The 26,660-nt window shown below is 51.6% G+C and overlaps 5 protein-coding genes across 6 annotated transcripts; 4 read left to right on the forward strand and 1 right to left on the reverse strand.

Moving 5' to 3' along the window:
• The first annotated feature begins 315 nt into the window (after positions 1–315).
• Positions 316–1,857, forward strand: LOC100902751 (uncharacterized). 2 transcript variants are annotated; one of them, XM_003746959.1, is made up of 3 exons: positions 316–588; positions 676–852; positions 1,101–1,857. In XM_003746959.1, the coding sequence occupies exons 1-3, from the start codon at positions 420–422 to the stop codon at positions 1,328–1,330; spliced, it is 576 nt and encodes a 191-aa protein (XP_003747007.1). In that variant the 5' UTR covers positions 316–419; the 3' UTR covers positions 1,331–1,857. The 2 variants fall into 2 exon arrangements, with proteins under 2 accessions (XP_003747007.1, XP_018496417.1); XM_018640901.1 differs by having other exon boundaries at positions 341–852.
• A 662-nt stretch (positions 1,858–2,519) lies between these two features.
• LOC108864721 (ras-related protein Rab-44-like) lies at positions 2,520–4,912 on the forward strand. The gene is made up of 4 exons (XM_029112499.1): positions 2,520–3,192; positions 3,401–3,524; positions 3,641–3,861; positions 4,503–4,912. The coding sequence occupies exons 1-4, from the start codon at positions 2,520–2,522 to the stop codon at positions 4,910–4,912; spliced, it is 1,428 nt and encodes a 475-aa protein (XP_028968332.1).
• Positions 4,913–5,540: 628 nt separating this feature from the next.
• LOC100899435 (alpha-tocopherol transfer protein-like) lies at positions 5,541–6,812 on the forward strand. Its single transcript, XM_003747018.1, has 2 exons — positions 5,541–6,071; positions 6,513–6,812. Exons 1-2 carry the CDS (start codon positions 5,541–5,543, stop codon positions 6,810–6,812), a joined length of 831 nt encoding a protein of 276 aa, XP_003747066.1.
• Positions 6,813–8,350: 1,538 nt separating this feature from the next.
• On the reverse strand, positions 8,351–15,637 carry LOC100899577 (transcription elongation regulator 1). The gene is made up of 13 exons (XM_003747019.1): positions 15,455–15,637; positions 15,083–15,342; positions 14,836–15,002; positions 14,367–14,742; positions 13,856–14,202; positions 13,451–13,764; positions 13,176–13,345; positions 12,868–13,057; positions 11,332–11,496; positions 9,363–9,542; positions 9,001–9,225; positions 8,717–8,874; positions 8,351–8,549 (listed from the first exon to the last, which is right to left on the reverse strand). The coding sequence occupies exons 1-13, from the start codon at positions 15,635–15,637 to the stop codon at positions 8,351–8,353; spliced, it is 2,934 nt and encodes a 977-aa protein (XP_003747067.1).
• Positions 15,638–19,469: 3,832 nt separating this feature from the next.
• Positions 19,470–26,207, forward strand: LOC100899720 (neuroligin-2). Its single transcript, XM_029112500.1, has 11 exons — positions 19,470–19,734; positions 22,154–22,314; positions 22,475–22,621; positions 22,720–22,903; positions 23,009–23,170; positions 23,405–23,561; positions 23,683–24,094; positions 24,208–24,568; positions 24,689–24,968; positions 25,625–25,736; positions 26,115–26,207. Exons 1-11 carry the CDS (start codon positions 19,470–19,472, stop codon positions 26,205–26,207), a joined length of 2,334 nt encoding a protein of 777 aa, XP_028968333.1.
• Positions 26,208–26,660: the final 453 nt, after the last annotated feature.

Genomic DNA, 26,660 nt, shown 5'->3' on the forward strand with positions numbered 1-26,660 from the left:
CGGCTCGACTGGAATAATTGAATGTAGACTCTCGGAATTGTGTCAGACAATGAGTTCGTAGTGGGACATGAGTCGAGAGATTCGTCTAAGGGACCTCATGCCAAGAAAGTTCAAATCATAGTATCCGAGAAATTCTCGGCCCGACTCCCGTTCGACTTCGGAAAGTTTCTGTGGTGATATAACCGCGTCAGTCCGGTGATGACGCCGCGGCCCCATGCGCCGTCAATGCGAGGCCTTGACGTTTCTCTCCCGAAAAGCCTTCACATATGCCACCCTCTCTAAAGAAGATACTCCCTCGACGCGGACGGTAAAGATCTCGGTGAATCGTTCAGACATAGTCATTCAACCGGGAAGATTGCGTTGTCCAACAGGTATTCGGTCCCGAAATCGACAGCCCCGCTTTCGCGCTCAGCATTACAATGTTGTCGCGTTCGCTCTTATTCTCCGTTGCGTTTGCCGGTGTAGTGTACTCGCAAACTGTGATTGTGACTAATTCAGATGTCGATAGCGAACTATCGGCGACGGGTAAAATTATCCGCCCGAACGTAACGATCACGACGTCCCAGCGGCGCGTTTACGTGCCGAAGGGTAAGTCACTCAAGTTCGGAGACTCGCCGATCCTCAAGCTGAGCTTCCAGCCCTCGGCGAAACTCTCTAAGGCGCTGTCGTTCTCAGAGCCGAAAAGCTCTCAGTTCTTCCACTTGGTTCCTTCCACTCCCACTCCCGTCAAGCCGGAATCCACTTCGCTAGCGCCGCCGGCGCCGACGAAGATGCGTTCGGTCCACCGGATATCGAACACGACCTATCAGATGCCCGCAGATTTCCTCTGCGAGGGATTGGACTGCCCGAAAGGTGATTTTAATTTTTCTTTCGAGACGACGCGCGTTCGACGCCGCCAAGGATTGCAGAAATTATTTTCTGTGAATACTCAGTCGGTGACGCAATTTGACTCCTTCCACGACGCTGTATAATCGAATAGTTTGCTGAGTTGCGCAGTAGCGTCCGCATGTCCGTCGACCCGTGAAGACGAGTAATTCGCTTCCTCGATTCTACTTTGAGCGAATGGAATTCTAACACGGCTCATCCGACGTTTCCCGCAGGTCATCAGTGCAGTCTCGCTCAACCGACTTGCACTCCAGAAGATTGTTCGCTGAAGCCGTCTTGTGCCAAAAAACTCTCGGATCACTGCGAGAAATGCCAACCTCCCTGCGTACACGCTATTCTGAACTTGGACGCCCCCGGAGGATGTCATCCGTGTCTCTGCGAGGTCACGGTCTTCAGGCCTCCACCTCGCTTGGCTAAGCGATTGGCCGCAATCGCTGCTCAGTAACGATGGCGCACTCCGGCTTCACTTCTCTCCCATTAGTTGTGGACCCTCTTCCGTCACTCGGAACCACACAGATGCAGATCGAGTCCACTAAATCTCAAAAACCGCTCCGAGCTCCGAAGATCGGCAATTTCTCGCAGAAGCCTTCGGAGTCCATTTGATTTCCTCGTTTCTAGCTTCGACCCCGAGTCCTCAAACCACCGAAATAACATTGATCGGATTCAGCTTCGTATTATCACAGACCTATTTATTATCGCCTAGGTAGGTGAGCATCTAAATAATCAAGAATACTATACCAGTTCGGCTGTCGATTACCAGCCGCCTCGTGTACAGATCGCCCATGTACAGATCAGGAGAGCAGAAATCGAATCATGTCCAGACCCGTAGGTACGTAGGTATAGATCCTTGAGCAATGTATGAATTGTATGAGAGCATGAGAACCATTCCGAATTTCCGAGTCTTTAGTACCAGCGTGTAGAAAATATGTTCGAAGTTCCCATCACTAGCCTGGAGACAATAAATCTAATCAACGCTTGGTGAGCCGCCTCATGCTTAGCCGATGGAGGACTTATTAAGACGAAGAAAAGGAGAAATGAAAATACATCGAAACCCTGGAATGCACTATGAGCAGAACGAGCTCACTCATAGCTGGTCGAATCAACTTGCTCAATCGATGCCGCGCCGCCGTCATGCCACGCTACAATGAGCGAATCGCTGGAGCGCTCAGGACAGCGCATCACTCCGCTAAATGGCTAGCCCGTTGATGCGCTCGGTTGTACACCCCCAGCTCCTGCGTAAATCCGTAGTCAGTATCATCGGATCAGATATTGTAGCCACGTCATGCGATGAGCGGTTCCGCTGCGTACAATCTACATCCGACCCCGAACTCGCCGGATGCCGAGCTCCATTACGCGTAGGTGTTCATTGATGTTGTTCGCTCGCGTGTCGTTCGGCTGCGATTTACCGATAGGCAGCTGAGGGAGATCCCGTTGAAACAGACCGCAAGCCCTCCGGAGTCAAATGCGTGAGTCGCTTCTCGTATCGAGCGGAACCTCACTCGGAATCGAAGTCGTGAGCTGGGGGACCAAGGCGCAAGAGCGCATTGATCGTCGAGAGAGGGACATATGGTGGAGGAGGGCCACCTCGGAACTCACCTCCTCGTAGCTTCCTCCTACAGTGACAAGTAGGCAGCATGTACGTCGATCTTCGTGTACCGCCGATCGAGAAGAGACACAGTGAACCCTTCACTGACAGTTTGTCGATTCCGCAAATATCGACATGTCTCTCGGCGCCAGATCTGAGTCTCCCGCAGCAGAGACTGTTCCAGGAATTCTGTTTTCCGGGAGGTCCGGCACACCAGACACCACCGGTGCCGCCACGGAGTTCGGCGTCACGCTCGAGTCCGTCCCCTCGGTCCGGAGCCTCGTCGACTTCGGTCAGTCCGAAGCGCAGCCCATCCGGCGACTGCGAGCGCAAATACCCCACCGTCGTTGTGGACGTGAGGCGCTCATCTTCAGCCAAACGCAAAGGAGACGAGCCCGATGGCTGGCTGGAGTTCTACCATAGAAGGGTGCCTTCGGCGTCTCGGAGAGGCTCCGTGGCTCAATTATTATCTGCGGGAGGGCCCCGCTGTCGCTCGTTCTCAATCACGCCAAAAGGGAGCGTTGTGAATTTAGGAGATATCCAAATCGTGGACTCTTCTCGTCGACGGAGCACAGGGTCCTGTAACGATAGCTCCGATATTCAGCTCCTCACGCAGAGAGTTCGTTTGGTGGGATCAGCCGGCGTGGGAAAGTCGTGTCTCATCGAGCAGTTCAAGGACGGCTTTGCGAACAGCGTCAATGAGTTTGGATATCTAGAAATAGGTCAGTATCACACAATGCCTCTCGCTGTTCATCCCCGGAGCTCGGAGATTCCGCTACCCTTCCGTTGGTATTCTGAATCTCATTCCTCAGACCCTCCCCCCGAGTCCTGTCTCTATCGTGACGTTCCGCGGGGGGTCGTCAGATGATTCTCGCCGCGGGCGACGACTTTCTACAATGTTAGAACATTCAGGGAAATCTTTCCATCCAGTGACGAGCCCGCCGCCTTCCGTACAGTGCAGCGTCGAGACTCAGAGCACGCGACTCGTTCTAGACGGGGAAGAATTCGAAGTGGACTTCGATGAGCTCCTGCCGACTGAGGTATCGAAGCTTCGGCTCATGCTCACAGATATCGGCTGGTGAGATATTCCCCTGTCGAGGCAGCCTGTCGATCTCCACTGGAATCTTTGACCTCTCTGAAGAACACCTTTCCGCAGGTCAACATCGGCAGCATCAGTCAGAGTGACGCAATCGTGATCGTTTATTCGATAACCGACTCCGACAGCCTACAAGCAGCTGAAGACACATTGAAATACCTGAGAATGATGTTCGGTTATGGGAAGGTGAAGCGGAAATCAGCGGCGGCGATCAAACACGCCTTGCATCCAAGACCCATGATCCTGGCGGGGAATAAAGCTGATCTTGCTCGGAAGCGCACCGTGTCAACGGAAGGTTCGTTCGATTTCCCTTTCATGTCGATGGAGAGTCTGAAATGTCACTCATCGGTGACATTTCAAGAGATGTCATTGAATTTTTCGACGGGTTCTTGGGAGACTCCATTCTTGCGATTGGTCTCCTTGCGCTTCGGGAAGCTTGAATACGATTCGCAACGTGGTTCCCGGGAATAAGCTGCAGCGGCTATTAGACGGGAATGATTCTCCCGGATCCTGTCCGCGGGAGCTTCGACGAGACTCTCGATTTCTTTCCATAAAACGGTACTATGGGCGGGCGGCAAATAATAAGTCTGTCGTCTGGACCGAAGGATCATGTATGTCCTAAGACGAGGTGATCGAGTCGAAGCACTACGTGCAAGGCGGGTTGTCGGATATTTGGATTCCTATCGTGCAAGAACATCGCTCGGATTGCCGAGGCTCACATTCGAACTCGCCTGGATATTCTGTTCGAACCTGCGGAGGCGTGCTCATGAATCGAGGCTCGTGATGTCCCTTCGGATAAGAGAATTTCACCGTGAATGCGAGCGATCAAGGGAGTCCCGTCGAGGGGAGATTCGAGATCTTGAAATTTGTTCGCTACGACAAGAAAAAATTCTGGAATGTCTTCATCTTCAAGTAATCCTGAAAGTTTCTTTGCAGCCGGACGATCGCTGGCGAAGCGATTCGATTGTCGCTTCTTGGAAACATCAGCCTGCATCGGTCATAATGTGGACGAGCTTTTAGTGGAGATTCTCAAAGAGATCAGAGTGAAGCATCGATCTAGCTCGCTGCCTGGCTGGTCTCTCAATTTGCCTTCTGTGTTCGTGGCGTGCGCCGACACAACGCCGCTTAATGTCGCTGCGAGCACGCCGAAGCCCGCGAATGCTGCCGCCGCCGCCGCCGATATGGGAACGACTCTCGAGGCAAGCGCATCGAGAATAGCGGCGCCCATGCAATCGCAATCTAGCGGCCGCACGTTCTGCTTCAAAGCTCGAGGACTGCTCCAGAGATTCTGGACCAGATGTGATTCTGGCAGGACGCGATCATGCGAAGACCTCGATGTCCTGTGAGACGACGCGCAGGTCTAGGACCTCTGGAAAATCTTTCAGATCAATAGCCCATGGATCGACCGCTATGAGCTTGACTCTTCTCGAAGGGAATAAATTCGTGTCGGGGATAATGAATCATCTTCCGCGCGTCCCAAGTTATCGGCAATATTCCAACTCCTTGATGCCAATTTGGTCCGGCGATTCGTTCCCCAGGAATCGTGCTAAAAGTCAATAGCGAACCCCTGAAATCGTCCACCTTTCGACCGAACAATCTAAGTCTGGGTATTCCGGACGCTGCTCCCGGATCTTGGAAGAATATTTGGAGATCATTCGAAATCAGTCTTTCCCTTTCCGTCTGCATCGATCCTTAGGGAAGAAACAAAACCAGGAAATCTTGTCCAGTGTTGGTTTCGTGCGCGGTCCGGCAGTTCCATAGTCAGGAATTTCTCCCTGTGTATGCGTGCGACTCTGAGCGACGAGGAAATTCTGCAGATAATCCAGCTGATCATCTGGATGGACGTTTCCCTTTCGGGACACAAAACTTAGAAACATTGTTCCCAGAGGTAACATTGTGCGAGCACCTGCTCCTACAGACGCATCGCAGTCTCAGATGATCCACGGCCAATGTTCTCGTGTATGGTCCCACAGCATGGGAGAGATCCTGCCGTGGGAGGAAAAAGCCCTTGAGGAGCTCAATGACGTCCCCGAGCTCCGGGAAGAACGTCTGAAGCAGTTTGCAGAGAAGCTCGCGGAACTTCAGTCCGACGATTTCCGACCACTGCTGCAGAGAGATTTTCTGATGATGTTCTTGCGGACTCGAAAATTCGACGTGGCACGCGCTTTGAAATCGTACGTGGCGGCTTTTTCCATGCATAAGGCTGATCCCACTGTGTTCTGGCCAAAAGGGAAAGGCCCCGCGGACTACAGGCTCGTATTGGAGCTTCCGATTTGCAAAGTGATGCCGAAGAAGAACTCAGACGGTACAACGGTCATCGTGTGCACCTACCTGCGTTACACTTCGGATCTCTTCAGCATTCTGGACGTGATCACGGTGTCGACCATGATCTGCGCCCACCTTCTCCGCGATCCATATATCCAGACGTATGGCGTCACCTGCGTCTTCGACTACCGAAACCTCCAAGTTAAACATCTCCGATCCATCCCGATAAAATATTACAAGGTGAGTGCTTCGAGTTCAGGGTCCGCAATCGAGACAGGCAAGGAGTGAGGGAGATCGGAGCGGTGATATACGGGCCACCACGAACATAGAATACCGTAAATATTCCCATAGACAGGCATTCTCAAGATCGACTTCGACGCCCCCCATCATCGCGTTCTCGTGAGCTCGCGGGGTCCCTCGGAGCTCGTTTCAAACCCCCAGGGCAGAGCCCCCAGATGGGACTTGAAGAGCTTATGAGGACGCATTCATAGAGGGCTTTGACGTCGACATTGAGGGTGGCAGTCTTTTGGAATATTGACGGTACTGATGTAGAAACGTACATGGAAGGAAAACGAACAGTTTCCTGTGATCTCTGAGTCCTGCGTTCCGCGACGGTTCTAAACTGAGGAAGGCGCTCGATTATCCATTTAGCTGATTCGAAATCTCTGCCTCCATTCGCAGGCAGTCGCTATCGCTGTCCGTGACGGTTGTCCCGCTCGACTCCGCGGTTTCCATCATGTGTTCGCCCCCACTTTCATGTCGCTGATGTTCTACGCGTTGCGGCCACTTCTCAACAGGAAGCTAAGTTCGCGGACCCATTTCCACTCGAAAGTCGCCGATCTTCATCAACTTGTCTGTACGGAAGCGCTGCCCGATGAACTGGGCGGTACCGCTGGGAAGATGGCTCCCGGAGCGTTCGAGGAAGACCTCTTAGCGAGCCACGATGAATACGTTCGATCGAGCTATTACGGGTTCTCATGACTTATGAGGAGGCTCCCCGCCGTAATAAATAGGACCTACTTTCGGATCGTCACTGCCTCCTCGGTATTGTTCTCCCCTCGATCAGTCGATACAGCTTCGAGTAGATATGAATTACATGGAGCGCTTTTTGCACAACGATCGATGTCGGATATTTGTCTTTTTTCACGCATCAAAAGCAGAGTCGAAACTCCGAATGTGAATTCTCGGGTTCAGCAATGGGATCAATCCTCAGCAACCACGACACGGATCGGCGTTGTCCCCATCGAAAAACTCGTGAGCTTTCACGTTAAATCCGCGTTCGATGGATATCGAGAGAGCTTCGCTCACGAAGACAGGTGATCAACAACGAGATATGGAGAGCTCTGAGAAAAGGTTCACTACATCGAGGAATACAACACGAGAATGTTATCACCCAGATTAGATTCCTGGAATGGCTCATACGTGCGTCCCCTATCGAGACAGTCCGCTCCGAGCTGGATTGTGGTCCTCGATGCGGGTAAAACTCCTTGTGAGAAATTCGAGGGAGATCAATGATATTGGATCGATGATTCGGAGTGAGAATGAATAATCCATACGGGGCAGAAGTTTTGAGGGACAAAGCGCGATTTTATTTACTCATTGTTCACTGTAATGTAAATGTATCTTTGGACGTCGCTAAAGTAAGATTGGTCTCTTCCGTGCTTGAGCATCATACCCGATTAAGCCAAGATCGAGTCCGGGAGTTCAATCATTTGGGGCGAGTTGACTCGAGCCTGTCGTTATCAGCTCCGCTCATCGGCTCTTCGGCCGCTCGCTTGATTTCTCCACAAAACTCCATTGTCCCTCTCCCTCTTTGCCCACCCGCTAGCTTCTTACCTCACGCGTTCCCTCCCTCAGTGACAACCGCATATTTTCTGTGGTTCTCTAGACTCTGTTGGCATTGAAAATAATTTACGACTTACCCTCCGAATCGAGACACGTCCGACTCGCATATCGAAATCAGCTGTCTAAACAAAGTATGCATTTTTCGAGCACTCCGTGAGGTGATTCAAATGACTCTTCTCAATGATCTATTCAGTCGGATAAAGCTGAATGGACAAGTCAATCGACCGACCGAACGGCCACTCCCCCAGGAGAAATTTTTAACTTAATAAAAAGCTTTGCGAGCTGTCTCATAGCTGCTCAAATTTCCTCCACGCTCAATATGGAGGGAATGCCTCTAAGAGCAGCTTTCAAACAGAGAACCGACACAAGAAATCTTAGATTAATGCCCATTCGCGACGGAGACAAGGACGGTTGCGATCGATGGTAGGCGAGCGTTTTCGAATCGGAGTTTTGAATCAAGCAACGAATCTTCAACTAATGGATACCGAATGTTCGAAGCCCGTGCTCAGGAGTTAGCGCGTCAAAAAATGGTTTCTCAATCGAGCCTCAGGATGCTTGTTCTAGCGAGCGGTGCCCGTTTCGCCGGTAGTTAGTCCAAAGATGATCATAAATTCTCCTCAGGAAAATACAATCGTCCAAAACGTCCATCAATGTCTATAGGAGAAGATTACACCCTACTTGTTCCTCTTGCTTGGATCGGAGGCAGTCGGTGGCGGCGGAGCACCCTTGGTGTGGAGTCCGTCGATATAGTTCATCAAGATGTCGAGGCGTTCTTCTTGCAGTTCGGATAGTACCAAGTATCGCTTATCGTTTTCGAGAAAACTCAGAATATCACGCAGGTGGCTGCCGGAATCCTCGATCATTTGTTTGCTCCTGTTGAAATGGAAACAACAGATGAGCGGTGCACCTATAGCGTTCTGCTCCTTTGGAGCCGAAGACGATCGATACACGAATTCACGAGGGATGTAAGCGACGATGCTTCGCGAACTGAGTATACAAAGGAATGATAGTTGAACGGCGCGTTCAAACGGCGTGCTTACTTGTACGTGATGAGTTGCGTCTCGGACAAAAGGGCGCGGAAGTTGTTCATGGCCGCTTGAACTTGTTCTTTCATCCAGTCCTTATAAACTTTCTCGCATTTGTGTTCGGACGACGAATACTTCGAATAGCGAGGATCATCTTTTATATACTTACGTGCCTAGAAAAAAATCAAGCTCTACCTCAAACCCCGACAGAACAGATATCACTATATAAATTACATAATAATGAATCGCTATATAAGTTGAGCGAGTTCATGATCTGGATGGAAAGCGCTTGCACTCACGTCCTTGAAGGGCATGTTCAGGGTGATTTCGGCGCATTCGCCGAGCATCTGTTTGAACTTATCCTTCTTCTTCTTCTTTAGAACGCTAACGTGATCATCGAACATTTTCTCACGCACCGCCTTATCAAGCATGTCGACGCTCTCGTAGCGGTGGTCTTTTTTCAGCATTTTTTTCGCGTCGTGCCACGAAATGTCGGAGCTTCGGACGAGGTCCGAGAGCAATGCCTGCAAGAAGATTCGGATATTTCCTGTTCATCTGATATTTCAATCCGGAAATCGTTTCCATGGGTCTAACACTCGTCCCATGGTTGCTTACAAATAAACGGCGCGTTCAGTAAAGCGCATATGTAGTAGAGGCTCACCTGGAAATTCTGGCGCGCTTCTTCGTGTCGGTGATGCTCGCGTTCCCGGTCGCGTTGCTTGAGACTTACTGATAAACTTTCGGCAACTTCTTTTTCGCGTTGTCGAATGGAAGCTTCCGCTCTCTCCTTCCTCTGACGTTCTTCGGAATCGTCGCGTTCGGCGGTGTCAGATCGATGCGCCTGGGAAAAAAATTGGAGCCTTATTAGGAGTTCCCCACGAGAAGGTCTCTGAGTCGGAAAGAGTGCGTGAGCGATCCCGTCGTTCGCAGGAGCTCACGATAGAGATCACAGTACATCCATGTTCAGGGTGAGTCCCTTTGGAATGGACTCCATTCTGGCGAATTCCCGCAAATCGAAAATCCCGTCAGATCGTGCGTTCCACCTGGAATGCCCCTGGAGCTCGGGCTCTCGTGGTCGGGCATTCTATAGATGCCCCAAACTCTTTCTCCCAAATACCGATCAATATGAGACGCAACGAGCACGAGGAGGGTCGGCGACGATCACGAAGAGATACACGTGAGGCCAATCTAGGCATTCTCCGTGACGTGAACGGCGGGGAGGGAACTATATAGATCCTTCGATTAGCGCTACAACGCGCATAGGTCTCCCGACGATATCCTCAGTCATGAGGGCGCTCATCGTGCTCAGTGTTGTTATCCTCGAAACGGCCGTCACGGGTAAGATAGGCGCGAGCTCTTCGTAAGCACTTCTCGACCCCAATCAGGAGCCGCTTCTGCCTGATCCAGCTCACCAATGATCCCTTTCCCGTAAGTTTGCTTATCCGCTATCGAATACTATTTCGATAATCCTTTCTAGGCCAGGTCCTCACACCGCCAGGCAAAATTCCCGCCAGAGTTCTCGAGCGAAGGAAGATCGGCAACGACGAACAACTTACGGTAGCCGTCGAAGATTCGTTCTTCGACGACCAAGGTACAATCCAGTCTTTGGCAATAATTGCCGACCAAATTTTCGAATGGGATGTCAGATGTCAGGCGGGCACTTGAGGAGGTGGTGGCTGAGCGAGTATTCCTACGCCAATCCACCTGAGCTCCCGAAGTCCTCATTAGAAATCAGGTTCTAATCGTTAGTCGACCGCGGATGCCCGTCCAACAGACAGATCCTGTTGGAGGCCTCGATCTCGCAGACCTTGAACGGTCCAAAGACCTCGGCGTACATCAGAAAAGCGTCAATCTGCTCCAATCGTCGGTTGTTTACGCGATCTTAGAAGCTTCCTTCCGGACACACCGCTTTGCGGCTGCGCCGCTTGCTTTCTCTGCGATTTTTTCTTCCTTCGCAGGACGTCGCACTGCGTATGTCGACCCGATACCCTGCGTACAGCTGAAGATTATGGGAAACCGAGTCACCCAGTGGAGAACCGGATGCTTGCCGCGGATAAAATTTGCCATCGCAGAGATTCTAACTCGGAAACCCCAACAGGTGCGGCTTCTTGTAATTCCCCTCACTCCCGTCTACCTCGAAGCCCTGGCTCCGACTAGGCAGGTCCATTGATAGTCTCAAATAACAGGTGATCCTCAACAGGGAATCCTCCCAACGATTCCTACCGATGCAACGGGGCTTCCACCAGAGGAACTTCTCGCCGTCGGGGAAACCGAGACCCCCACCGAGGAAGCGGAGCCGCTCCTCTCTTTCACGGACAAGCCATTCGAGGAGTGATCGAATGCTCTGACTTCCTTCGTTACGAATTCCCCACCCAATAGGCACGTCAATACTCCGGGGGAGCTTTCGACGGAGGGATGCGTTGATCTCAGCGTGAAGGTGACCTTTTCTGATCGCATCTCCTCCAGAAGCAGAGCTATACTATGATTTCTCCTCTTTTGATGTGTATATACAGGCAGGAGTCACGGGGAAAAATGCAGGGTTCACGAAGTCAGCAGGGACTCTAAATAAAAGTCCCGAAGTCAATGCTGAGAGGATCCTCCGTTGTCATCTATGCTGATCGAGTACTCACTTTTGATAGTTTCGCGCAGTGCTCCCGGAAGTATTCTTCTTTGGTCGTGGAACTCTCGATCGCTTGGTAGCGCGGATCGTGGCGGATATCTTCCTTAGTTTTTGTCCAAGAAGAATATCTGTCCAGTTTCTGTTCCTTCAGAAGGTCGATGAAGTCTTTTCGGAGCTAGAATAGCACAAATAATGGGCTTTAATCACCAGAAGATCGGTAGGATGCTAGCTGATCGTGAATACCTAACGCCTGAAAAAGTCTGCCGATTCGTTCATTTCCCGATGGTTATCGAGATCCATCGTTTAATTAATTTAGATCCCTGGAAGTAACCGCGAGTTAAACTCTGGAATCAATGATTGCGTTAGTGATCCCGCCGCAAAGCACGACAGGGAGCCTGGCCCGTACGGGGTTCAAACACTGTGTCAAGCAGCTGCATTGTCCCGAGCGAGCGCGAGGGGAGCTGCAACCTTGGTCTGGTTCAGACTTTCTGGCACGTGGCGCCGAGCAAACACCTGCCGTGTTAATCCTGTCTCTGACGCGACCTGTGCGAGCCTTAAACGTGGGTTGGAAACAAGGACGACCAGTGAGAAGATTCACACTGAGACTACGAGGATTCAATGGACCACCACTAAATAGATTTAATCAAAGAATGTATCTGAATGCGATTCGAATACCTGAGTTTCAAACGAATCGTGCCGACGATTCGTGCCTACGCTCAAGAGAAGCATTTTGCTTTCTGTTTAGAATGGAATTCCTCAACAACCCAAACTGAACTCGCCGCCCGTCGTGGTTGTCGCGGTGGTTGTTGAGGAACGTCCGATCTATAATTTATGGAAGACCATATAGAACAGCACATGAATGAACGAATTAGTGGGCAACATAACCTTTGTGGGTCTAGGAGCTCGCGGGACGATGCATCGATCCGTTCGCGATAATCGTCGCCGATTCTCTGTCAACTCGGTCACGCTGCCGCTCGAGGCAATCCTCATTTGCGTGAAGTCAATAATCGCGTTAATTGATCAGAGTCAAATCCAGTCACTAACGCTATACAAGGTGTGAACGAGCGGCTGTCGAATTCGATAAGAACTACGTCAAACAACATCCTGTTCCGATCGGGCAGCCCCGATCGATAGAGCGCATGCGAAGACGATCCGTTCGGAGTACGACATTGGGAGCCGTGGGCGTCGAGTGCTCCCCCGCTGGAACACTCGACAGTTGAGTACCGACAACGCTCCGAGGGGGAGCCGATTCTCGGTCATCGAACAAGAACACGAGCGTTATCGCGATGCTTCGGAGAGTTCGACGCGCCCGTCTTGCTATCGAACCACATCTCTCCGCTCACCGCATCGCGATTCGGGAGCACATAGTTTTTTTTCCACCGAAACTACATGTACTCGATCATCATTTACATATATTGTACGAACATGTTTCTCGTCGCTTCGCCATGATTATTAGACGATTGAAGAAATAATAATCACCACTCTCACTACGAGAAATATAAAAGCTCCAGCGTTCAAGCATATGATAGAGAGAATCGAGTCTCACCTTGTCTTTGAGGGCGCTTTTCTCGTCGCGTTCGCGTCGTTTCAAGTTCGCTATGAAATCATTGAAAAGGTTTTCCCTGTCCCTCATCTTATCCACACCTTTAAATCTCTCATCTTTACCGTGTTTTGATGCGAAATCTGAAAAACTGCTCTTTGTCGTCAAGTTCGATGCCTCCAAGAGCTCCTTGAACCTGGAAACGTAAGAGATGGACCATCAGACAAGTGAATCGATCGGATGGGGCTTGGAAGCCTCCAATCTCGTCAAGCTGGTCTCGGACGTCGGTCGATACTCGCGTCTCGGATACTCACGACTCTTTGAGTTGTTTAGCTTTGTTCTTTTTCTCTTTTCGCTCCTCCTCCACTTTCTCTTTACAGTACTTTTCAAAAACTTGTTTTCTTTCTCTCGAGGCGAGCAGCAGGTATCGAGCATCGAAAACGATTTTATGGAGCTCCTTCTCCCAGGGACTGAAGGCAGAAACCTGGAATGATGAATGTGTGAGATGAACTTGTGAAGGGGAGGGGGTCGCCTGAAGAGTCATCGACGACAATCAATGAGGACGCCTCGTCACAGGAAAGGAACTTACAGCTTTCTCCACCAGTAACTGTCTGAACTGCGCCATTCTCTCTTCGAGAGGTATCAGAGCCCGCTCCTTGGCCGCTTTCTTCTCGGCAGCCATGGGATCTTCCTTCACAAGTTCTTCCACTGGCTTCTTCATCTTCTCGTCCTCGACCGGGGACTCTTCTGTTCGCATTTTCTTGTAGAAAGGTTCTTCGACCTTAGCAGGCGCCGTGTTCGTTGTGGTAACTGGCTTTTTTGTTTCCATGAAGGCAGGCAGTTCGGGCTCGGCTTTCTTCTCGGACGGTGGAGCAGCCAGGAGCTTGTCAACGTCGGAGCGACCTTTGTTTGACGAACGAAAGGACTCAGAACGATTGCGCTGTTTCCGAAACCGGCAAATTCTATGCAGGGGTGCTCTGACGCAACAGCTTACCTTGGAGATCTTGAGGTCTTTCCCAGACGGAGCTCCTCGTCGCGGGATTGAAAAAGAACACTTTACCGTCGCCGGTCCAAACCACGCACCAAGGCGTACCGGCAACCGGAGTCGAGCTTACGGGTTTCGTTAGGTCTTTGGGTTTTTCTTCCTTCGGCTCAGCAGCTGTGAGACCCATTTGGCCGGCACCCATACCGCCTAGTCCGCCAAGATTCATGAGACCACCGAGGCCGAGTTGTGGTGTGCCCATGTGAGCCAGAGCAGGATTGGCCAAGGCCGCCGCGGCAACCTCGCGAGCTTTTTTCGTTTCTTCGCGGTTCTTGATTCGTTCACGGACTTCCTTGATCCTACAAGAAATCGAAAATGTTGGACAGTGTATTCGCCGAAGTAGTTCTGAGAGCTCGAGCGACGTTCCTGAACCCAACGGTCATCCAAGAGCGAGCGGATATCTGAGGATTGGCCTCGATACTTTAAACGGAAATGAAGCAAAACCCAAGGACGAGAGCCTCACCTTTGTTCTTCCTTATCCAGATCCAGCAAAGCCTGAGGCCGCTCCCACACCGATTGGTTGGTAACAGTGCTGTGAAAATACGCTTTGCCCTCGGGAGTTTTGTATTCTTTCCATTCCTCGGCCTTTCGCTTGATCTCGGCGTCAATCTCGAGCGAGCCGAGCTCTTCGTCGAGTTCCGCTTTGCTGCTGCCAGCTGACCCATCTAGGGACTGACCGCCATGGCCTGGGTACATGCCGGGGGCCCCATGGTATCCACCAGAGCTCCCAGGAGGCATCATCATGAACGGGGGCCCTCCCGGAGTGAAACCGGGGCTGAAGCCAGGCGGGGGACCGAAGGGAGGAGGGCCGAAGTGGGGCATTCCGAAAGGTGGCCGCACTGGAAAGTCAGAGTTCCTTTTTGTCATCAGTGCTCCTCGGAGGACAAAAACTACCTAGACATCCGAGTTCGAAGCTGAGGATTCAGACTCACTGCCATAGGGTCCCATGTGCTGCGATGGAGGACCCCCCATGGTCCCTGGGGGCCCCATGCCGTTTGCGTGACCGCTCGACCCTGAAACGTCCATGCTGTCCCCTTCACCGGGAGGTCTCTCGTCGCCGGGAGGTCCGTCCTCGCCGAGCGCCATCCCGTTCTGTGGGCTGAAAATCGGACGAGAATGAGATCTTCTGTCCCGAAGGAGTGGGAGACGGGACCACGAATAATCTGAGACCAAACTCACTCGATGGCTTGTTGTCCGTTTGTCGCGCTCATGCTTTCGTCTTTCTTCTTCCCTCGGGCCAACTGCTCGAGCTGCTCTTGTGTCAATACTTGTACGCCATCGCCTGTAGGTCGAGTCCAGGCGCTGGCTCTTGTTTTTGCGTTGTAGAAATAGACCTTCCCTTCTTTCGTTTGAGTTTCGACCCAAATTTCTGCATTGGGATCGATAGCCGGTCTCTGATCTCCGTTACCCATACCCATCGGGGACATTCCCATGGGTGTCTGGAAGAGAGGAGCGCGATGGTAATCGCTACAGACGGGTCCGGGTCCCAAACGCGCGCCCGGGTCAGTTCGTCCGCGCAGATCAGATGGAATGGCCCTTAAGAAAACTTACCATCATCGATTTCATTCTCGGACGAGCCATGAAGCCGCCACGCATCGGAGGTCGCATCATGCCATATGGTGGCCGGAAAGGAGGTCGCGACATGGCGGAACCTCGTAGGAAGCTCGGCTGAGTAGCGGCCTGATACATGGAGTCTCCCGGCGGCCCGGCATCCGCAGAGCCGCTCTCAAACATTATCTGAAACGTCAGAAAGATCACAATGGGTCTCAGTAGCTCCAAATACTTCCCGCAGAGAAGACTGCGCGTTGACAGGAAAGTCGCGTGTCTCAGTTCTCGACATTCCTAATTCGAAATTACTCCTCTGTGGTAGAGATATCGAATTTTGAACTGGCGGAATAGCCCGCGAAGATAATGAGCGCAAGTGATACGGTCGAATGTCGAGAGGCGACAAGATTCTCTGATTCTGGAATGGCTTCCAATCAATCAGAGGTCGTTGATCTCGATGCTTATCGCGCCATCGAAATCACCAATCGGATCTCTCGGTGCGAATCATTTTGGCCACAGTATTCTGCCTCCTCATTCCCGCACGAGGATAGGCTTGTGCACAATGTTTGCAAGGACAAGATCGAATGGGAGTCAATGCCCCTCAATTTACAGTCGGCGGGCGATCCAATCTGAAGCTCACCTCCGTTTCACTCGTGATGAGGCCGTGAGGAACGCTCGCAAGCGTCGAACAGCGATTGGACACGAATCACGGAATGAGTGCGCCGGTCTTGGATTCTTCTCCGGGTCGAATCGTTTCAAGTCGCTCAGCGAGATCCGAGGGATCGAATCGCTCCGAGAGTGTCGCTAATTGAATGGGCCACCTATGCTTGGGGCAGGAGCCTGTATTTTGTTTCGGAGAGCACAAGAAGCCGCAGGATGAAATAAGCCAGAATAACACAACACCCGACAGCTTTCTCCTTCTTCTTCTTCGTCGTTAAACAGAGTGCCTCGTCGGGAGCGCGCCAAAATTCAAAATTCGCGCTGTTCATCGGCGTTGCTTCCATCCCCCGAAGCTTTGCTCTCTGCCCCTCGAGCAGTATTCCGGACGTAGGGGGATCAGGAGGGGGGGTCGCCCCCGAGGGAGGGCGTAGGACGCCCGCGGAAAATATGAAACGTAGACGACGAGAGAGACTTGCGGAGCTTACTCCTTCTTCCCAGCTAAGGCCCTTTGATCAGGATGCACCCCGGTCCCATTGCACAGCTCCATCAGCTAGGAAAACGCCACCGAGACTCTGCGACGGGATCCGTGGCTCCCATGTACCACTTTCTGAGACGGTTGGCGCGTCAATTCTCGAAGACGAAGAGGCGGATTGATCGTTGAATCGAACGGAGCGAATCCACAGACCATTTCTGCCGCAGACTGTTACAATGGCAGAAAATTGCTGGCGAATCATATCCATATCCAAGAATGAAAGTTGAAATCGGCTAGTCTTCGGCAGAAGCGAGAAGGGAAGTCGGTCCCGTCTCGCGCGGAACTGGAAACGGTCTCCGATCGTCTCCCCGCCGTGGTCGGCTTGGTGGTCGCCCCGAGGCCCACCTTCTTCTCCAATGTGGCCCCGGGTATCCCAGCTTCATTATGCCGCTCCAGGGAGCTCGTTATGTTTTCGATTCGGCCTTAGCTGGAGCGAATACTCCAAAAGAGCTGGCCACCCCTTCAAGCTAAAATCATGAAGACGAAGGCGGGCGGTACCTCCTCAGTACTCTCAAATTATTTCGCAACTTTCTCCCTCGCCGGTGGTCCGCCTTGCTGCTTGCCGACCCCGACCATGAGCTCCGGATCTGTGTGGGGAGACGAGCTTGCTCGGGCAATTTCGCAAGTGTCCGAACACTGCTGACTGATGAGCCTCAGACCCAACGCTCGGAGGGACTCCGCGGAGACTATTATCCTGGTCCGATGTTCACGCGTCCGTAGAGCTCTTGGGCGGCATTGACTCTGGCGCCTAGGGTCGGGGTGTGGTATACCCGAGCGTGTACCTTGGAAAATGGAAGGGCAGTGACCTTCGGTGCTTTCCTCCGTGAGGCGCCATGGGAGCGAGAAAGCTGGGGCATTCTTCGTCCTACGGATTAGGCTGCGGATAAGCCCATAATCTTCATCTGGACTAGACTCCTCATGAGTGAATGACGCTATGTCGAGGAAATCCTAGGAATGTGCATCGAAACCCATCAAAATTCCGAGCACAATTTGCGGTCGGACTCGAATCCCTTCGCTTGCATCCATGAAGAAGGTTGATGATGGGAACCCCGAAGCCACCCCATCGCCGGTTGGAGGAAGTCGACTGCTGACCACTCCGTCGACTCCGCATCCTTGTTGCGCACTCCGCGTTCCAGTCACCACGAGAGGACGTCCGACGTCCGGACTCCGGAAGTAAGTTTTAATCCCTCACGTATCGTGGGAGGGCTCGAGGACATAGTCAAGGACAGGTTCACGTTTCTGTGGGAAAATGAGCAGCCGACGAGTTACCCTTGCTCAGAGGGTACGAGGAGCGGGTCAAGCTCCCGCCTACCGAGGCTCATCAATTGTGAAGATCATCGTCCTGGGGTATGCACAATTCCAGTACAGCACAGTCTCCCCACAACGAACCTTGCGAGATCGGCAGGATCTGTTTGTCGTCCGCTGAAAGATTCGCGAAATCATCTCCACGGCAAGTCAGCCTACGGACGGGATAAAAATGTTCGTTCGGAAATTCTCTGTGATAGTTTTCGTTGTGACGAGCGGAAGTTTTCACCTCTTTTCTTTATTCGATGACTCAGTCAGCATGCTCTCTTCCGGCGATTCTGCTCACAGTTAGCAATTCTAATCTGTCTCCACAATCCACGGAGAATCGAGCGTCTTCGGAGGAGGTGACACCAAATGCCTTTACCAGATACCGGACTTGAAACCATTCGACGTCCTTCTTGATGGGGGTGAGAGAGTAAGGAAGCGAACGTGCAACGCAACATTAGTCACTCATTGTTAGTCATGCTCTGAGGGGAACTCGGACAACCACGTCAAGGCCATTTCTGCCAAGATTTGTCAGTTGGCAAGCACCGCTTATCGCCGGCGTACAGGTACCTTCCTTCCTTGATTTTCTCCAAGCATCGACATCTCATCCAGAAGAATGTCTCGGACCGTGGGACCTGTCCCACATAGAAAGGATATTTCCACTCGGGAGTCGACATAGCGGCTCTATCGAGAACTCGCCTCGGCTGCTCCGTCGGAAGAGGTGGTATCTTCGAGGAAGAAAAAATCGTTCCGATCTGTTTCTGCGGCCGGCACACGGCTCATGTGCGTTTCAGCGGACTGAAACTCGACCGGATCGACTGCGCTCCTCTCCAACTGACGTGTGGGGCCTACCGTCGAACTTCCTCGGCATCCAACAACCCGCCGTGCGGATAGACAATCGGTCCCATAGATTTTCAAGCAATGATTTTTACTGATTCCCTCCACTAATTGCCCATGCTTCCGGCGATGACATTACGCGAGGATTCTCCCGTTCCGCCGAAGATCCAGCGGTTTTCCGTGCTGTGGTAGCCGGTGCTGCTGCCGCTGCCGCTGTCGGTGGTGGTGTTCAGGGTCGCCATAGAAACGAACGTTGAGCTCTCTGACGACGACGACGGCGACGCTCGCTATGCTGAAGTGAACCGCTGCTGCTCTGCACTACGATCGTCGTTGCCGCAGCGGTGTTGGCTGTTATCGCTGTTGCTCGTCGCAGTACGTAGCTGGACGAACTCTCCGCTCCCATTGTTATCCAGCAAGTCCCCTCCATATCGTCGTCATTACAGGCCGCAATTCGAACACACTTCTCGGCCAAGTGACAGTCTCTTTAACGAAGAGCTCTCTCCAAAGCGCGCTCTTCGCTCGCAGGTGTACCACCGTGTTAACAAGTGACCACGGCTACCAAAGTGACAGGTTGGAAGCTCCGTACGAGAAGTTCCGATGCCTCGGAGAACTCACAGATGATTCGGGAAACAGTGCCGGCAGCGATCTAGTCATCAGTGTATATAGAGGGGCTGCGGGCCCGAAAGGACTCAGTGCTTTAAAATGCGATGGGTGTGCGGATTTTTCTGTCTGATTCTCTCTGCACACGGACAGTATCCGGATTTTCGGATCGGGAACAATCGTCCGTACGACAGGAACTTCGACAGACCGCGCTACTTGGACGGGAGACTCCCGTACGAGAATCGGTACCCGGGAATCGACGTCGAACGACGAATCCAAGAAGAAGGTGACTCAAGATGTAACGTCATTCAAGTGGATAACCTCCCCCTCACGAAAAGTGTGGAAACAAACTACGGCACCTACGAAGGTAAGTCAAGTCCTGAACTTCGACGAGTCTCGGAACGAGTGTTCGACTGCTGAGCATGGAGTGATTCATCGGAATTCATCGCAGGCTGGGTCAGCACCGAGTGTTGGAATTATGCAGCAGATGAATTGAAAAGCGGGACGGTTTGGAATTTTCGCGTGAACGCCCCGAGCCCGGATCCCGACCTGAAAGCGGATGGGACTTGTTGCTGTAACGAGGGAGGGAGTGCTGAAGCTGCGACCAGGGAACGCTCATATCGCGGGAAACAGTCTCGCCAAACAACCTGTACCCAATGGTGTAAAACTTCTATTTGGGGCTGACCCAAACTCAGTCATGTCAGCGTTCTATGATCGGCGCAGCTCTCCAGCGGCGCACCATAGTCCCGTTGTTTTTGATAAGACGACTCGTCGGCAACGTCGGCGAAGACAATGACGATCCGTTTGCAGGTTTTCTGTTCTAGAAGAAAAGACTCGGGGCCAGCCGTGCGCGCCAGACAGCGCCGGTCGACTCCTTCTTCAATTTCGGATGTGAAAAACCTCGCGAAAACGATGTCGCTCGCTAGTAATGCAGAACTGCTGATTGAGTGTTTACATAGCTGAACCGTTTAGGCGTGGCATTCCTTTCCGTGTCACTCTCAGGTGTGTCGCCACGAGGAGACTCTCTTGAACCTTCCGTCCGAATCAATCCAGAGAGAATCCGCGTGCGAGATGGCTCATGTTCTAGAATCGATTCGATTCTCGCGGCAGTGGCGTCCCACCGAAAATTCTCCCCATGCCGATGAACACATATATTTTGGAATTGAGATAAAGCATGGGATGTGATTGTCTCGTTGGCGGAAGCACGGCCAAAGGGAAAGCCTTCGCTCTTTGGACGGGCAGGTGAAGAATTATTTTAAGCGAAACGTTCCCACACGTATGAGGCGACTTGAGGCAGAAAAGTAGTTACTTCGTCTTCTAGGCCAGTCAGATCGCTCCTCTCAGCGTAGATTATGAAGTTAAGAAGAGCGACCTGCATTCTATGTTCCGGGAGAGATTCTTCTGTATCGCTGACCCTCTTCCTTGACTTGGTCAACAATTTGCTCGACCGTGTTTGAACAGTCGGGAAAGAAATCCCTCGAGTTCTCCGTGAATTCAACTCAGTCTGATTCAAATGACTCGGCGTGGAACTTTCAGCGCCAATGTCTTCATTGAGAAGCAAAATTCAGTAGCCTCCAGGATTCAAGAAGAATCAATTCATTATTGATTTTATTATGGGTGCGCGATTCAAGCGCACCTGACACACAAGCGGAAGCAAAGCCCATGATCGGATCGCTGAACGGGCTCGATCTCGATTGACAAGATTGCTACTTGAGTCGAGAGAATGTTCAATGTGATTATGACGTATTGTCAACTCAGCTGGCGTTCCAGCGATCAGATGTGAATTGCCGTGACGCGAGCCAAAAGCGACATTGGGAACGAGCGTGAATCATCGGATGTAGTAGTTTATGAACCATGACTAATCCCACCAAGAACAAGGGATGCCTCACGACTTAGGGATCCCTTGTTTTATTTAGATTTCGACCGGAGATTTCCGCTCGACGAGCGGAAAAACTGTCGATCTCTCGTGGGATGAAGGAACGGTCTAAGCTCGAACTGCTGCTCCCATATTTCTGTCTCCTGTTGAGAAGGAGCGAGGTGGGAAATTCTCTCTGATGTTCACTCTTTAAGCGCAAAAGATCAGAGGGTGGAGGGCAGTCTCCTCGGAAACGTTTGGCCCGGACACTCTGCATCGAAGAAAAACCCTCGATTACGAAGACGGATATCGACCGTATTTTTTTCTCCTTCCTCCGGGAAAATACTTGAAATCATGATCACGCTACCTCCCTTGTCGAGTTAAACTTTTGCGTCGCTTTTATCGGAGTTCTTCTGCGTGGAGCACCCTAGTCGAGCGACATGGCATCTCCATTCGCCGTCGCGGCGGAAGTGCGTTGCGTGATTTCCCTTCGGCCCTGATCTTCTATGGGAAGCCATGCGTCACGGGATTCCGTAACGTTTCGCAAGACTTGAACTTCAGTTTTCTGTTCTTCTGCTTCGGACTGAGGATTTCCCTTGAGCTCAGAGCGGCGCGGCGTCGCCAATGCTTGGAGACGAGCTGTTAAGGTAGGAGCGCCGTTTTCGAGGCGTGGTCGAATCGCACTCCACGGTCTCTGGTCCGGTGTCTCGTGTCGACCTCGATCGATACTCGTACGTTGAAGTTTACAGACTGAATGCGTCGAGTCATTCGGACCATACCGGAGTTGGGGATCGAGAATGACCTAGCGAGATCTTCCTTATTCGAGCGATCGGATGCTGACAGCTTGGACCCCCTGAATCTACTCGATTGAGAGCCTGGTCGATAGGTCGATATGAGAACTTCAAGCGAATTACCCTCTCCCCCTTCGCAGGAAAAGTGGTCTACCTATGTGACACCCCGTCAACAAAACGTGAGGATCGGCCAGTCGAGCAGGGAGGCCTGAAACTCCCAAAGCGGGACTATCCCGCATCGGCAGTGGCATACCTCGGAGTCCCTTACGCAGAGCCGCCTCTCGGCTTATTCCGGTTTCGGGTGAGTCTCCCCTCTCTCGCAATACAGTTCGGATACTGCCAAGCTTGCAGATCTCACCTCGCTAAGACAATTTCAATTGGGAGGTAGTATGAGCAGATCTTGCTCATAAGGGAAGCGTGGAAAGAGTCGACTCGAGCTCATGCCGGGATTATTCTTCAAGGAACCGCAACCGTTGACTTTCAAAGGGAATGTTGAAGCGAAGAAGTTCCGACCGGCTTGTTTGCAACACACGAACTACACCGGATCGAGTAAGGGTATCGAGCATGTGAGCGAAGACTGCCTCTACCTCAACGTCTATACGCCGAACGTGAGTGTGCCGAGCTAGGAAATCGAGTTTCGCGAGCCGAGCCAAGTGTTTTCCATCGAAGATCAATCACCTTATCTTCGAATTTCCAATTCGACCAGGACGAGGTGAATCGTGGTCAACGATACGCGGTCATGATGTACATCCACGACGGCGAGTACAGCCACGGTTCCGGAAATGTCTTCCCGGGTCATATGCTGGCAGCCACCCAAGAAGTTATCGTTGTCACCTTCAACTATCGACTTGGAGCGCTCGGTTTCCTTTCTACGGGCGACAACTCGTCGGGTGAGTTTCTTCCGGGACTTCGGACTCGCGAAGTTCGTCTTCAGACCTCTGTCGATCTTCTTAGAGCATTGGATGCAACTCAATCCGGCTGAATATTCTCCACAGCCGGTAACTTCGGTCTTCTCGACCAACGAGCCGCCATCAATTGGGTTTACCACAACGTCGAACGATTCAGCGGCGATCCCGAAAGAATAACAATCTTCGGTCCGGGCGCAGGAGCGTCAGCTGCCGGAATTCACATGATGCAGCAGATCTATGGAGAGAACCGTAAGCCCTTGATCTATTCTAGCATAGAGGAACTCTCTATGGGTGCGCTGATTTGATTTATGACCCGAGTGGGTTCCGATCGATCCGATCGACAATCGACCATTCGATTGACAACGATAGGCGAAATCATGTCACCGCACCGGAACGCGACTTTGCTTCTGTTTCTCCACGTTCCTTTCCGAAATTCCGCCATCGAATGCATGAGAGAAACTCGAATGGCCCAAATGATTTCAGTTCACATCAAGCGGGTCATTGCCATGTCCGGAAGCGCCGTCGCAGAATGGGCTTCCATCGATGATGCCATCTTCGTGAGGAATATCTCAAGACTCTACGGGGAGCAGATAGGCTGTTGGGCTACAGACAGCTGGCAGCTAGTCGAGTGTCTCAAAAGGTGAGTCAGGAGAATCGTCAAAGAATTCGGGAAAAGAAGCCAAGATAATAAATCTATCCGAGACTTTCGGGAGTCACGAGAGGAGAAAAACTAAAGCCCCGTCGAATGGATTCATACACAGGAAAAGCAACAACAGCGTCGAGTTTACCTTGACAACGGTCACACCCCTCCGTGGATGGTTGCCTTGGGGTCCCGTGTTAGATCGAAACACGCGATATAAGTCTCCGGGAATGCCGTACAGCGCTCTCGAGTATCTTGAGAACAAAATCCCGAGACCCGAACGAGTTCAACAGTTTTCCTACATGACGGGAGTCAGCGTGAACGACGCTAGTTTCATTGTCGAGAACGATGAGGAGCTGAAGAACATAGGCTGGCAGTTGAACAAGGACGCCTTCGATCAAAAAATTCGGGCGTACGCCAAGACGTACAATTATACGATAAATGAGGATGCGATAATTCAGGCGATCCGATTCATGTATACACCGTGGACGGATTCAGAGAATTCCTCGCTCCTGCTCGAGGAATACGTGAACGTAAGTGGAAATCCAGGCAAATGAGATTCGCGTAAGATGCCTCGAGATAGACGAGAACTCCTAGACATGCTCCTGCGCTTCTATTCGTTGAACAGAGCTCATTGGTTTCCCAGATGTTCACCGACGCCTTGTACGTGGCACCCATGGATCGAATGGTGAAGCTGCTCCTCGAGATCGAAGTTCCCGTATATATGTACGTGATGAACTACTCGTTGACCTCGAGTTATTTCTTGCCTCAACGGAGAACGTGGAACCGGGTTCCACACGACACCGAGAGCATTCTCGTGTCCGGGGCCCCCTTCATGGATCCCAAGTTCTACCCGTCCGAGTACGACTTCAATAAAGTCTACTGGAGCGAGGGAGACAGGAACATGAGTCAACTGCTCATGGAGGCGTGGGCGAATTTCGCCAAAGAGGGCAATCCTACCCCGAATGCCCTGTTCGGAGTGGTGGATTGGAGACCAATGAGGAAAGGTTTGTGCATTAGATCTCCTGTCCGGAGCTCGAGTTAAGCGCTTCCGGACCCTCAAATGCCATCGTAGGGGGCGAGGATTCCATATCGATGATGGTACGAGATAATTTAATCGCTTCCAGGTCTTCTCCGCTATCTGTCGTTGAATGCCACCTATTACGAAGCTCAGAATTCTTCGTCGTTCATGTTTCAAGACTACCGTCAAAAACAGGCGCAGTTTTGGAATTCCTACGTACCGGGAATCTTCGGAAGAGCCGAGCACTACTGGCCCTACTGGAACGAGCTTCCTTGGGAGTACGACATTCGCGTGTTCAGAACGTCGTTATATTTCGTTTCATCTCTAGCGGCTCTGTTCCTCTTCTTCGCCTTTCTAGGGTTCTGCTGTTACTGCAGAGCTTCCAGGTATGGAGACGATCATTATTATTGAGGGGAGGACTCCCAGCACCGGATTCAGAGCGTATTCAGAGCCATGCAAGTCGAGAGTCAGAAGTCGATACCTACGAAAGCCGTTCGGGTCTCGATATTGCCAAGATGGAATCGTTTCGAAAGATTCCGTTCCCGACCATGTAACTGATCCCACTGCCGAAACTCACTGAACCTCCGGACGGAACTCAGCCCGACCGACGATGAAATTTCTCTGCCACGAAATGCTCAAGCCCATCGTAGCCGCCCCCTCCCCCGAACACTCATTTCCCCGCCCCGTTCGGAGGAAGTCGAATTCTTGTTGGCTCGTGGGGTTCCCCGAGAACATGAGGTAGAATCAAAACTCATTGAATGCAACAGCATGTTGTTTGCTTGTATGACTGGATAGTGGAAAGCTATTGATATCCCCTTGGCTCCGCCCGACGAAGGAACCAATAATTCTGATTTGCTAATCATTCATCAATCAGATGGATAGCTGCCAGGCAGGCTTTCGATTGTGCCTCACATCGATATTACTCATACGTCGGCGCCGCCGTTGCATACTGTTGGTGATATCTTGAGCGAGCTAATATCGCTTCAAGGGAATTCCAGAAAGCTCATGAGTCGCGGGTCTGACTTGCCTTGTGTTATTCCAGATACTTGCATGATTCGCTGGAGGAGACTGATAAGCCTTCAACACTAATCATTCAACCGAAGGCGAAACCGAGGAACACTTTGAGTTCGGCGGGAGTCTCTTCTGCCAGGCACGTTCGGTTCGCCGCCGATCACTGATCCTTATTCCCATGTTGATAATACATAATAACATAGCATTCGAACATAGAGTGGAACCTGTGTTCGCTAATATCTCATTCAGCCGTAATTAAGAATATGAAGATGAGCCTCGCACTGCCAGGCGTTCGAATTTATCGCGCTCCCGCTATTAGACGCTGCAAGAAATTTCATTTTCTCGCTCCTTTTTCGCCCGAAACTTTAGAAACACCGAGCTTTTCACTTTGACTGGTTTGAGAAATGCGCGAGAAGGAACCAGATTCGCACTAGCAGCCTCCGCATGCTACATTCTCTAACCCACGCTTCCACTTGAGCTTTGAGCCGCAATTTCGCATGTGATTCCGCACCTGCAATTAGTTCACTGACATTCTATCTTGCAGCACGTACTCGCTGAATGGCACACGGTACGAGTCACTCTTGGCTGTGCTGCCCAGGGACACGGCAGTCTAACAACGTAACCTATGCAACATCGATACAACGAAGCGAAGGCATTTCTAGAACATCGACGCGTCACAACTCCGAACTCAGGAGACTCTTTTGTTGCTATCTACGTGTGCTTAGTTCTCTCCGATAGTTTTCCTCGTGTTAGCGGCTGCGCTTGATATACCTGCCTACGAGCACAAGAATCCTCTAGTTGTACTGTACTCAGATTCATTTACGATACCACTGACAACGAGGAACGATAGGAATGCATCAGAATAATACGGGCAACCATACTGTTTGACTCTGAATGGAATCGTGACGGCAGCTATCTCTGTGTCAAAATGGATCTCGTGCCCCTTCCCGCGGATGACGTACCGGAATCGGTGACGGCGGAAACCCCCACGGGAACGAATGCAGGACTCTCACCCAGGAGAGAAAGTCAAACGTCAGCTTAGGTAATTCTCGCAATCAGTTGAGAGG

This window comes from Galendromus occidentalis, unplaced genomic scaffold, assembly GCF_000255335.2.
Source record: "Galendromus occidentalis unplaced genomic scaffold, Mocc_1.1 scf7180000077511, whole genome shotgun sequence".
Lineage (NCBI taxonomy): Eukaryota > Metazoa > Arthropoda > Arachnida > Mesostigmata > Phytoseiidae > Galendromus > Galendromus occidentalis.

Bases quoted from the DNA above. Each gene is read 5' to 3' on its own strand.
- LOC100899720 (XM_029112500.1), top strand. From the start codon at position 19,470: ATGCGATGGGTGTGCGGATTTTTCTGTCTGATTCTCTCTGCACACGGA. The intron at 22,315-22,474 runs GTGAGTCTCCCC...TTATTCTTCAAG, and splicing joins TCGGCTTATTCCGGTTTCGG to GAACCGCAACCGTTGACTTT. The intron at 23,562-23,682 runs GTGAGTCAGGAG...ATTCATACACAG, and splicing joins CTAGTCGAGTGTCTCAAAAG to GAAAAGCAACAACAGCGTCG.
- LOC100902751 (XM_018640901.1), top strand. From the start codon at position 420: ATGTTGTCGCGTTCGCTCTTATTCTCCGTTGCGTTTGCCGGTGTAGTG. The intron at 853-1,100 runs GTGATTTTAATT...CGTTTCCCGCAG, and splicing joins GGGATTGGACTGCCCGAAAG to GTCATCAGTGCAGTCTCGCT.
- LOC100899577 (XM_003747019.1), bottom strand. From the start codon at position 15,637: ATGTTTGAGAGCGGCTCTGCGGATGCCGGGCCGCCGGGAGACTCCATG. The intron at 13,346-13,450 runs GTAAGTTCCTTT...TCATCATTCCAG, and splicing joins AGTTACTGGTGGAGAAAGCT to GTTTCTGCCTTCAGTCCCTG. The intron at 9,543-11,331 runs GTGAGTACTCGA...TTTTTTTCCCAG, and splicing joins ACTGCGCGAAACTATCAAAA to GCGCATCGATCTGACACCGC.
- LOC108864721 (XM_029112499.1), top strand. From the start codon at position 2,520: ATGTACGTCGATCTTCGTGTACCGCCGATCGAGAAGAGACACAGTGAA. The intron at 3,193-3,400 runs GTCAGTATCACA...CTTTCCATCCAG, and splicing joins GTTTGGATATCTAGAAATAG to TGACGAGCCCGCCGCCTTCC. The intron at 3,862-4,502 runs GTTCGTTCGATT...GTTTCTTTGCAG, and splicing joins GCGCACCGTGTCAACGGAAG to CCGGACGATCGCTGGCGAAG.
- LOC100899435 (XM_003747018.1), top strand. From the start codon at position 5,541: ATGGGAGAGATCCTGCCGTGGGAGGAAAAAGCCCTTGAGGAGCTCAAT. The intron at 6,072-6,512 runs GTGAGTGCTTCG...CTCCATTCGCAG, and splicing joins TCCCGATAAAATATTACAAG to GCAGTCGCTATCGCTGTCCG.